At 48.2% G+C, this 12,473-nt stretch overlaps 1 protein-coding gene across 1 annotated transcript; it reads right to left on the bottom strand.

The window, feature by feature from the left end:
• Positions 1 to 3,819: 3,819 nt before the first annotated feature.
• LOC123051114 (tobamovirus multiplication protein 3) lies at positions 3,820 to 10,508 on the bottom strand. Its single transcript, XM_044473902.1, has 11 exons — positions 10,087 to 10,508; positions 9,779 to 9,869; positions 9,647 to 9,699; positions 9,478 to 9,570; positions 9,320 to 9,391; positions 8,191 to 8,263; positions 7,903 to 7,948; positions 7,478 to 7,541; positions 7,259 to 7,312; positions 7,062 to 7,139; positions 3,820 to 4,266 (listed from the first exon to the last, which is right to left on the bottom strand). Exons 1-11 carry the CDS (start codon positions 10,255 to 10,257, stop codon positions 4,174 to 4,176), a joined length of 888 nt encoding a protein of 295 aa, XP_044329837.1. The 5' UTR covers positions 10,258 to 10,508; the 3' UTR covers positions 3,820 to 4,173.
• Positions 10,509 to 12,473: the final 1,965 nt, after the last annotated feature.

Here is a 12,473-nt window from a genome sequence, read left to right as displayed (position 1 = left end):
AGAGCGTCGGTGCAATCCATCTTGCACTTGAAGTAGTTGTCGAACTCCCGGATGGAATTCACAATCCTGAGGAAGAGCTTTCGGCTCATCCGATAACGGCGCCGAAATGTTTTCTCGCCGTGGAGTGGAGCATCAGTGAAGTAGTCGGAGTAGAGCATGCAGTAGCCTTCGAGACGATGTCGGTTCTTTGCTTTCACCCGCCCAGGCGCCGAGCCACCTCGCCGCGACTTTTCATTGCTCGCCAGCAGCTAGGCGAGGGCGGCAGCACCATGAGATGCTCTTCTTCCTGGACGTCGGCCTCAGCTTCCTCCTCCAGCAGTGCGGCGAGCGCTTCCTCGTCATCCGAGTCCATCGCCGAGGCAGCCAAATCGCCGAACACCTTGCGCTCGGTGGGCGTGTACCCGCCGCTAAACTGCGCCTCCGCGGCCGGAAACGGCGGCCGGAAACGCCCAGCTGCTGTTCGAAGGGCTGCCGCGGCGAAGCGCTGCTATTTTTCCGACGGGGAATGGCTATCTAGCGGTGTAGGGCGGCGGGCGGCACCGGGATATAGCTACTGATGGACGAGGGCGCGGGGGTGGGAGGCGAGTCGGGGAAGAAAACCTTGACTTTTCCCCTGACGGTGTGGGCCAGCCACGCTTTTCCCTTATCAACTTACCATCGGGAACATCAGACGATCACCTCAGGATCAACCAAGCTCGGTACCAACAATACCATCTTGATCATCACATGACCACAAGGAGCTCGATCTTCACCCGTGATCATCGCATGATCAACCATCATCACTATCATCAATACCACCGGGATCATCTCATGACCACATAAAGATCAACCAACGTCTTTCCTCATTGAACTGGGGTTGTTTATTAGTCATGCTATTATTACTGTTGAGCCATAGTGTGACCTACTACGAACTGGGCCCATAACCGAGGGTGCGGCTATTGATAGATTATACACTCCACAGAGGTTAGTACACTGTACCCGCACCACTGAATTCATGGCCTCATGCTCCCATTCGGGTGGGCCAACAACATTCCGAGAAAACCAATCTATTGCATGACACTCTCCCGGCCACTCCGACAAACTCCCCTTTGGGCTATGTCATGGGTGGCCCGATGTCATCATGTGACATTCGCCATCTATGTCGCCGGCCACCGTCGTGGCAAAACAAAACAAAACAGTCCCAAACAGGGACAATGGATCCATACAACTCGGGCGCACAAGGTTATCGCTGCCTACCGCGCCAACGTAGCACGCACACATAATCTTCTCTAGTCGGAGGAACCGGCGAGAGGCATGAAAATAGATCGAATTAGGCCCTCCCCCTAAGGCAAGTGTGGCTGCACTGATCAGCTCGGCTCGATGGCACTATGACTCAGCCAACAAATTTATTCAAGTTTGATTAAAGTTCGGTTTAACTTGAATGGTGATGAGCTGAGCCATAATAAAATAGCATGATGAAATGACAATGCATATGAGTATGATATCAACATAAACATGGATGGACAAGATCAGATAACATATGAATATTAACATCAACAACAATAATTCATTGAGGCTACTCGATGCGAATGAGCATAGCATAGTGATGACCATGAATCTTACAATTATAACAAACGATAACTATGCATGTGAGCATATCATTATCACTAGCATAGAAAGTACATACAAGAACTAAACATGAGAACCTCGATTAAAAGGAAACCGAGCTAAAACCGTGACAACTGAAGTCACCTAGCTAGACTATGCGTGACGCACTACTGAACATTGCCGATGCACCGGCAAGATGGACAAAGCACGATACAAACATGCAAAACATGCATGTCCAAAAAGGAAAAAGGAAAACATTACTTCCTCTGTCTGAAAAAGCTTGTCCTTGTCCCTCGAATGAATGTATCTAGCACATGTATTCATTTGAGAGACAAGTTTTGTTTTTAATGTTGGTAGTTGTTCTACCAAATTCATTGATCGGAAGAAAGAAGGTTGGTCCAGTTTATGAGGAAAACCGGACCCCAAAAACGATACAAACAGCGCCTTTCGGCCAACAACACACACATCCTCACACGCCACGGGTCCCTCTGACCGGATCCATCTCCAGGACGATGCCCCCAAGAGAGAACGCAATGCCGAATGGCGCCGCCATCGTCCGATCTAAACTAGATCAAGGATTTCCCCCGGAGCACGTCGGGAAAGGCAAGGTAAGAGCAACTCCATCGATGCCTCAAACGAGGGAGCGACGCCCGAAAGCGCCGCCATCAACGACTCCGGCCGCTACCGGAGTACGACTTTCGCCAACAGTCTCACCTGCATAGCCCGAACCCAGGATCCGATCAGCCTACACATCGAACCACTATCCCTGCCTCCATGGCCAACAGCACCTTCCCGGCGAGCTCGACGTGCTTCCAACCTTGCATCCACATCCCCCACTGGACGAAGGATGCAACCCCTAGCGGCGCCATTCGTCTCCCATCGGAAGGATGCAACCAAGCACAATGTCATTCGTCTCCCCGAGAGTGCAACGCCTGCCGGCCATTCCTCTCCCGACGAAGGATGCAACAACCGCAGCGAAGGCCATTCCTCTCCCTCTAGCCACCACCATCTCGTCCTCCCACCCGAAGCAGCGTCGAGCTCAGCAAACCACCAAACAGGAGGATGCAACACCAGGCGAGGTGCCATTCACTCCTACAACCCCACTCGCACGGCCAGCAGAAACCCAGATCGAGCCCTACTGCCTATGGAAACTCACGCCTCCGGCAGATCCGGCGCCTCCATGGTCACCTCCTCGAGTAGATCAGTTCCTGACACGCAGAGAGGAGGAAGACAAACCGGCCGCCCGCCCGCTGGGCCGTCGTGCGAAGAACCACCGGCCGCCGAAGACAACCGGCCGCCACCCAACAGATCCGCCTTCCACGCCCCGCGTGTCGCAAATCCGCGCTAGGAGCAGTGCCTGGGCACCCTGCCCACGCGCCACCCCGGATCTGATGACAACCACCACGCGCCCACCAGCCGCACACCTCGCGTGTCCACCACGCCCTCCCACGCCCCGCGCTCCTCGCCATCCGGCAGCGCCTCACGCGCCAAGGCCGCGCACGCCCGCGCCCGAACGAGGCCACGCACGTCCGCTCCTTGCCCATGCCGCGCACGCCCACGCCTGCGACTGGTTGGGGCCGCGCACATCCACTCCTCGCCCGGGCCACGCACGCCCACGCCGCGAACCTCCACGCCCACAGGCCGCACTCCCACCACCGTGTGCGCCGCAAAAGGCCGACGCGCCCCGCATCTCCAAAGGTGAGCTGCCCCCGCATTGCTCATGGTCCTTGTGAGATGGAACATGCCCCACCGCCACCGACGTCGCACGGGCTTTGCCCGGCGGCGCCCTCCGGCAGCAGCAAGGTAAGGGGTGGTCTGGGGAGGGGGGGAGGCGATTTAAGGTTTCTCCCGGGTCGCTGCGGGAAGCGACACGGGAGCTAGTGGGGACTGCTCTTCCGCACGCTCGGGTTTGGAATAGGGACAAGCTTTTTTGAATGGAGGGAGTAAAACACACCCCATCCCAGACGCGTAATCATCCATGGACGGAAGACGGTACATGAGGAAATGGTTAGACGTGGCCACTTCACGGCTGGGATTACGAGTGCACCAAAATGAAGAGTTTTCAGAGCACTAATTCCAAGATTCTTAGACCAAAGTGAGGCACTGCTGCAATTTACTCGGGCTCCTGGACATACCCAGACCTGCAACGTTTTTTTCAAGGGGTTCTCCTGCCGTTGGAAAAAACGGACAGAGGATCCACTGATTGCTGAAATACAAACTCACTCGGAAAGGTGAAATGGCAAGGTGGGTCAAAAATCAAATATGCGATTCCAGCCGTGATTGCTGTCGCGCGGTGCAGACTACAGGGTGAAAGTACTGAGAAGAACAAAGGTATACATACATTATATAAAACTTGCATTTTTCTAGACCTGTAAACAGCATGATATTGCAAATCTCTTCTTTTTTTGAACTACATTGCAAATCTCTTTTACAAGCAATAGTAACCTGAAATCCTAAAGGCTTCCTCATTTAAAACCTGGGCAAGCTTCAGTGCAAGTGCGGTGATCTTCACATTGCCTCTCATGTATTTACGAACTCTGTAAGGAGCATTCGTCTGTACCAGCCTGGTACCAGGGCTGCTCTGCTCTAATGGATAGGATGGTACTGCGTGATCCCACGTTTTGGGGGCAGTTTCCTTAGTATAAACAGAACCATAGCTGAAGGTACGATCTCGACCAGCTGCAAGCCAATTTGGTGAATCCGGTCAGCAATCACAAAGTAATTCAGTTACTCTTAAGGAACAGCTACAAAGCATGCCAATGTATATATCACTAAAATAATCAAGAGACAACTAAAGCTGCGCAAGTGATATCCCTGAAGCGCTGCAAGAAGATTTAACTTTTGCGCTTTCTATTTAAAAGTATAAGTCGATGCCCCGATTATCCCTTTTAACTGGCTTGCTCTCTCCACAAGCGCCCTGGGGCCTGAGTGATACCTTTTTCGTTTAACTTTCTGCTTTCGGATTCGTGTCCAAGCACGCCAAAGTCGCTAGAATTAAGTGATGGAAGCTCGGATATACCTGGTGGTGATACGATGATGTCCAGAAGGCTATTAAGGAGAAGACTGTTTCAGACGCCTATAATTGGATAGGAGTGCATACAACACCGCAAAGTGAGCTGTGAGTGAAGCCAGGGGTCAGGCATATGAGGACAGCTGCCAGTGTTTAAACACAAAGGAAGGTGAAAGGGACATCTATAAGATGGCCAAGATCTGAGGGAGGAAAACGAGGGATATCAACCAAGTCAAATGCATCAAGGATGGAGCAGATCGACTTCTAGTGAAGGACGAGGAAATCAAGCATAGACGGTGAGAGTACTTCGACAAGCTGTTCAATGGAGAGAATGAGAGCTCTACCATTGAGCATTTTGTGTGTTTTGTGCGACCAATCCAGGAGTCTAAGGTCAGGGAGGCTCTAAAAAGGATGAAAAGAGGCAAGGCGATGGGCCCTGATTGTATCCCCATTGAGGTGTGGAGAGGTCTCGGAGATATAGCGATAGTATGGCTAAGTAAGCTTTTCAACCTCATATTTCGGGCAAACAAGATGCCCGAAGAATGGAGGCAGAATACATTAGTACCAATCTTCAAGAACAAGGGGGTGTTCAAAGTTGTACTCCCTCCATTCACAAATACAAGATGTTTTGGATATTTCAATATAGACTACATACGGACTGAAATGAGTGAACAAACACACTAAAATGTGTCTATATACATCCGATTCGGAAGGAAGTTAGAACATCTTATATTTGTGAACAGAGAGGGTACTAATTAGTAATTACTGTGGAATTAAGCTGATGAGCCATACAATGAAGCTATGGGAGAGAGTCATTGAGCACCGCTTAAGAAGAATGACAAGCATGACAAAAGATCAGTTTGGTTTCATGCCTGGGAGGTCGACCATGGAAGCCATTTTCTTGGTACAACAACTTATATAGGGAGCAAAAGGACCTGCATATGGTGTTCATTGACTTGGAGAAGGCCTACGATAAGATACTGCAGAATGTCATGTGATGGACCTTGGAGAAACACAAAGTCCCAACAAAGTACATTACCCTCATCAAGGATATGTAAGATAATGTTGTGACAAGTGATGGCGACACTGACGATTTTCCAATTAAAATAGGACTGCACCAAGGGTCAGCTTTGAGCCCTTATCTTTTTGCTTTGGTGATGGATGAGGTCACAAGGAATATACAAGGAGATATCCCATGGTGTGTGCTCTTTGCAGATGATGTGGTGCTAGTCGACAATAGTCGGACGAGGGTTAATAGAAAGTTAGATTGGCGGAGATAGACTTTGCAATTGGAAGGTTTTAGGCTTAGTGGAACTAAAATAGAGTACATGAGGTGCGGTTTCAGTACTACTAGGCACGAGGAGGGGGAAGTTAGCCTTGGTGGGCAGGTGATACCCCAGGAGCACACCTTTCGATATCTGGGAAACTGGGATCAATGCCGCAAAAGGATGGTGATATCAATGAAGATGTGAGCCATCGAATCAAAGCTGGATGGATGAAGTGGCGCCAAGCTTCTGACGTCCTCTATGACAAGAGAATACCACAAAAGCTATGATGTTGTATGGCACTGAATGTTGGCCAACTGAAAGTGAAAGGCGACATGTCCAACAGTCAGGTGTAGCAGAGATGAGCATGTTGAGATGTATATGTGGCCACACAAGAAAGGATCGGATCCAGAATGAGGATATATGTGATAAGTTGGGGTAGCACCGATTGAAGAGAAGCTTGTCCGGCATCGCCTGAGATGGTTCGGGCATATACAACGCAGGCCTCCAGAACCGCCAATGCATAGCGGATGGTCAAAGCGCACTCATAATGTCGAGGTCGGGGTAGACCAAACTTTACATGGGAGGAGTCCGTTAAGATAGATCTGAAGGACTGAAATATCACCAGAGAACTAGCCATGCCATGGACAGGAGTGCGTGGAAGTTAGCTATCCATGTGACAGAACCATGAGCTGGTTTCGAGATCTTATGGGTTTCAACTCTAGCCTACCCGAACTTGCTTGGGACCTGGCTTTGTTGTTGTTGTCTGTTTATAACACTTAGATTACATTGGCATGCATATCCATGTTCTTGATACTGGAAGTTAATGATGGAATTCCTGAGGTGGACCATGGATCTATCACCTATGTCATCTGAAGACAAACCTAACTAACCTCGATACCTACAACTTGTCTGTCTACTCATAAAGCTATTTGCATTCAAGAAACCCTGAAATCTGGCAACACATAGCCCATGAAATTAACATTAGGCTCAACACTGCTAAAAGTATTGGGATGTCTTGGTATGTGCCAGACTACATTTTTCTAATTGTATGTACTTACAGTGGTGATTATCAGTATTATCTCAATGTCTCAATACTGGTTTATCATAGCAAAATACACATCACAATTCAAGTCAAATTGCATAAGATGATGCTCGACATTGTAAAAATGAGACAACATAACTAAATGGAGGCATACCAGGTAATAAAAGAAATTCAGAATCGGATGGCTCAGAACATCAAGATCAGCTGCTTTATCAAATGCATTGAGACACATCTGGAAATTACATGCTTAAGTTAGTAGATTCCTCTAACTGACCTACCTAAGTTGGTGGTAGAATAGCGTAGATCAAAGTAATTGCAAGCACTTTTTGTGAGGGATTTACAAGCACTTACCATGACACATCTGATCAAGAAACAAGTAAAGCAGATGGTAGTGACATAGCCAACCTGCAAGAGGGGATACGTCATTACCATATAGTTGTCATAGACAAGCCTCCTAAACTATGGTTAATATAAACAAGCCTCCAAAAGTAAGACTACTATAGACACTCCAAGACTAGCACTAGTATAGACAAGCCTCCAAAAGTAAGACTAATGGAACACGAAGTATACCTCCTGCAATTTCTTCCGTCTTCCTTTTGATTCTACGGGAAAACGTTGCAACATGAGGAATAGCCTGCAGCAATGGGTAGTATCGAATACTGTATCAGTCCATAAAATGTTACTGCTAGCCATAGTGCATACATTCTATCTCTTATTGTACTTTCTGCGCCCTAGTATGGTACAGAGCACATATATGACATATCCTGGTAATGCAAGCACAATGGTTGTTATCGGTTGGAAAGAGTTGTCCGGATTTTTACTGGTAAATCAATCCAGTTCACCATGGGACTAATAAGATTATACAGGTAGCAGTAGTAGTATCATGGTGGCGCAAGCATAGATGATACAGAGTGGAAAGAACAGGTCTAGATTCTTCGGTACTGAATATGTCCGGTCTAGCATTGCAGAAAGCTACAGTTTATTAAAAGCATTACCTCCCACCATACAGAAGGAACCCAAAAGCTGCAAACAGTGATACGCCTGAAAAGTCATAGCATAATTAGCTGAAAAGATCAAGGTGTCAACAACCCACAGTAGATTATCCAATAATGTGCTTCACAGTTTCTCGAATTAAATAATACTGTAGTAGCTGAAAACTAGCACTGCAAAAAATGTCAAGACAGATGCATCCATGGACACTGCAATTTACATTGAATTGGAACACATGCCCACCACCCGCCCCCGCATTCACACACACACAGCAAATGAAGCAAGTATTTTACCTGCAAAGAACATCTTGGACAATATGACCATGATTCGAACTGGTTTCCACCACAAAACCAACCACAGAATTATCTGAAATTTGAAATTCATGCGTATTAGAACATCTCATGGGTGTGCATACTGCAAAATCTTCCTAATTTGCATGTGTCAATTGAACAGTCACAAATGCAACATAGAGCATGATCATATTTCCTTACTGAGTGATACTAGTTTAAGGAGGTTGTTTCGATGTCGGTTCTCTAAACAAAAGGACACATTAGACATCTCGGTGCAATCAAGACATCAAAGAATCAACTATAGCTTGTACTGATATTTCAGGATACTGGGTACCATTATTTGATTTCTATAGAGCATATAGGCAATCAAAAGCAAACAAAACAAGTGCAGCATTTTATACAACGGGGCTCTAGGGAGCCTGTTTTTCAAGAAAAAAAATCAAGATATATTTAGAAGTTTCAGAAAAAACTTTTTTTCTATAAATACATATACATGTTCTCTATGTATCTGTAAACTTACATTAAATAATACAATTATTTGCAGGCTACACAAGAAGACAAAAAACTGGCCCAAATACAACAAAGAAAAGGCCATTTTAATCTCTGTATTTGTCTTTTTGTGTACATCACATATTAACATGTATGTTCGTGAAATTTTGTATGTATATACTACTACACATATATGCTTATGTGTATACTTTTTCAGATTTATTTTTTTTAGATTTTGAAAATGTATTTTGGCTGAAAAAAAATAACAAGCTCCCTGGAACCCGGCCATCATATGCACTTTCGAAACAGAACAGAATATATTATCTTGCAAAAAAGGAACACATTAAATATGTATAATTATCGCTTATGGTCATAGCAACAAAACAGATACAATGCTAATTTGATTGGTCGTAGCTACATGGGTCCCACTCCTAGGCATCTAAAGCAATTTGGAAGCATCACAGGCTCACAGGTACTAAGACGTGGTTAATGTACAGATATTCACCCCTACATGCCATCGTAACATAATCTTTCCATCATTTATCTTTCCAGGCAGACATCAGAGCAAAGTTTCACACATGAGCTTAACTGAATCAAGTCATGTATGTTATAGTGTAATGAGAAATTTCATGGACTAAGTTACCTGAATTGCATACACCACCCCATTGATCCAATAGAAAGTTGGCCTCAGCCCATCAGTCGACATCGCACGTGCCTAGCAAACAACTTCACAAATTAACAGATGCAACGACAGTGAGGGAACACCAGAAAGAAACTATGAAATGCAAGCCGGTCTACCACCTGATAGTAAATCTCGGCCCAGAATAGCACCAAAAGCGCGTATGTAGTGAAGAACGCAAGCCCAGGCATGTCAAGAACCACATGTTGAAGTATCTGTGATGCCACATTGCTTAAACCATTACCCCCAATCAACTGAAACACCAATATAATCATCAAATCAAGCACAAACCTCTGGTTGTATCAGCTGCACGTTTCGCCGCAGCACAAATACGATAGCCCGCACTGCAAACACAACTAGAAGGATCAAGCAACCAAACGCAAGCAAGGCGAACCAATGAAACAGCGCAAACGTGCGACCCACCGCCATTCACGATGAAGTTAAGGAAATGGAACACCTTCTGCGTCGTCCACCCGTACTCGGGCACCCTACACTCGATTCTGATCAATTGGACCTACAATAGATATCGAGGTCCACAAATTCAAACCTTGATTTACAACAATCATGGCCCCGCCTCACGATTCGTTGCCGAATCACCAATTTTGAAATCAAGCACGCACGGATCAAGCCAACCCGCGCAATCGAGGGCACGGGCTCACGTAATCACAGAATCCGGGCCAGGGCGTGACAGATCGGAAGGCGTTTCGGGTCAGGCCGTAGGGCAGACTTACAAGCGCGACGACGGAGACGATGCCGTAGAGCACGGCGAGGGCGTGGAAGATGCGGTCCTGCCACATCGGCGAGTCGTTCACGTCTTTCCACCAGTCCACCGCGCCGTTCAGCGCCGCCGCGGCCGCGGCCGACGAGGCCGCCGCGGCGTCCACCGCAAACAACCGCCCCATCCCGCGCGCCTCCCGTGGCGACAACGAGGCCAGGCGGCGCCGCCCTGCAGATTCGAAGGGGGCGGATGGCGACGGGGCGGGCGGAGAGGGAAGGCGACGCGAGCTCGTCCCCAGGGGATTCGAAACCGAAATGAAATGGATTGATTTGGGACTTCGGTTTCGTTCGCGTTGCGTGGAGGCCGGGTGAAGGAGAAAGAAGGTTCGAGGCGAGCCTCTCCTCCGGCTTCGTGTTCCGCGGGTGGGTGGTCAGGGTGACCGGGCGGTGAGCCGATGCAGGGTAGGCGGATGAGAACACGTGGACAGCCAGCGCCTCCGTCCCTGGAGCTGGTCCGTGGTGGAACACACGAGCGAGGGGGCAGGACGGGGCGGCCGGTGTATGGACCTAGCGCAGTGGTCGTCTATCGGAAGCGGGCCTTGGTCCAGCACGGCGCGCCGGTTGAATGAGGTGGCACGGTGGGACAGTGCATGGGTTGTACAATCCCGATCTCCTTTTGGCTTTGACCGTGTTCTGTGCTTACGTTGAGCGAGTCATCAGTAGGCAGAAGATGACATGGTATTGTCGACATACTAATAAATACTGATAACGAAACATCTAGAGTATCCTTTATGCATCAGGTCCGAGTCCGACTATGTCACGTCTAGATCTCTATGTTTAGTGGAGCAGTTAGTAGTCTCCGTTTTGATTTTTTTTGCCACGTAGCGATGCCCCCTCAGACGAAAAAAAGAACGAACCGGGAGTGAGGCCCCCTCGCATCCCCACCCGCTCGTGCCTCCCTCCCCTTCATCTCTTCCTCCCGAGTCTCGACCCTGGGCTAGGTTTCCATACGCCGCTGCCGGTGTCTCGCCCCCTCACCACATATGCATCTCTCCTTTTCATCCCCGCGTGAGACCGAAACCTACTCACGCCTCTCCTTGTTCCCCCCACGCCATTGCAGTCCCAACCACAAACACCGACGCCGGCGGTCGCCGTCACGTTGCCTGCCATCCATGCCTCGCAGTCGTCACAGTCGGTGCTACCCCACAGAATGAGCGCCGAGGAGAAACACCGCCATGGAGGGTTTCAAGCAGAAATTGTGGTGTCTCTTCCCCAAGTTGTCGGCCTTCCCTTCCTTCTGTAGGTCGCCGCCAGCCCCGCCTCAGTGCGCCGGCCTCGCCCAGGTTGTCGGCCTCCCCTTCCTTCCGTAGGCCGCCGCCAGCCCCGCCTCAGTGCGCCGGCCTCGCCCAGGTTGCCGGTCTCCTCGCCCATGGCCCTGCTACATCAATCACAAGGTAAAGAACTTTGCCTCTACTCTGAACATGAGTTCGCTCATAATTCATCACAAGGTAAGCTTTGGCAGTATGGGTTGATGTATGGATCCCACATTTGTACTACTGTCATGGAGGGTATTCGTTTTGAGATTGATGATTGGTGAATTGAACAACTGTCATGGACTGGTGTATTGTAACTTTGTAATTGAACTACTGTCATGCCCTGTTAAATTGGTGTATGGACTTGTTTAGATGAAATTAGACAGTATTGGGACCCAACAAGGGAAGCTTGTAAATGCATCTTTGAGTGTAAATTTGAAACCAATAAGAGAAGCTTTGTTTCCTAACCAATTCATGCCGTCATAGACTTAACTTGAATTGTTGATTTGCTGGCTCCTGCCATATGATATCAATTGTCACGTATATGTTAATTTGATGCCTGACTATATGTTTATTTTTTATTAAATTATGATGAAATGCTAAATGGGACTTAGCACCCTATATTTGCGCTATGGTGTTTCAAACCTTTTGGCCGAGCCGACACTAAGAAGCTTAGCGCGCTATTTAGAACTTTGGGTGTTTGTACCATTGTTCTACCGTTGCCAACTACCTCGATCAATTCTTGTGCGTTCATGAGGTGACTGGTGGCGGAGGACTAGGAGGAGACTGCGGCGACGTGTTCTTCCCTTCCCTGTCCGCGAGAGCAGTTCATCCCCATCGCCAGACCAGATCAACTCCTCCTGCAATGTCCAATCTTGTCATCCACACGACGACAGCGGTAGCGTGATGACCGGGCATCTGCAACATCAACAACGCAACTACCCATTGAGCTATTCCTCCTATCCATCTCCCTCTCTTCAATATTATATGATTCTTGTTACTTTGTGCATGTGTCTGCATTTTTGTGCCATTTAGTGTTCTTGTGTATCTTGATGTTCGGACAATGATGTAACAACTCATAGGTTTGG

Source organism: Triticum aestivum, chromosome 1A, assembly GCF_018294505.1.
Source record: "Triticum aestivum cultivar Chinese Spring chromosome 1A, IWGSC CS RefSeq v2.1, whole genome shotgun sequence".
In the NCBI taxonomy this organism is placed as follows: Eukaryota; Viridiplantae; Streptophyta; class Magnoliopsida; order Poales; family Poaceae; genus Triticum; species Triticum aestivum.
Note: the sequence above shows the minus strand (reverse complement) of the source record. Positions and strands in the feature narration are given on the sequence as shown.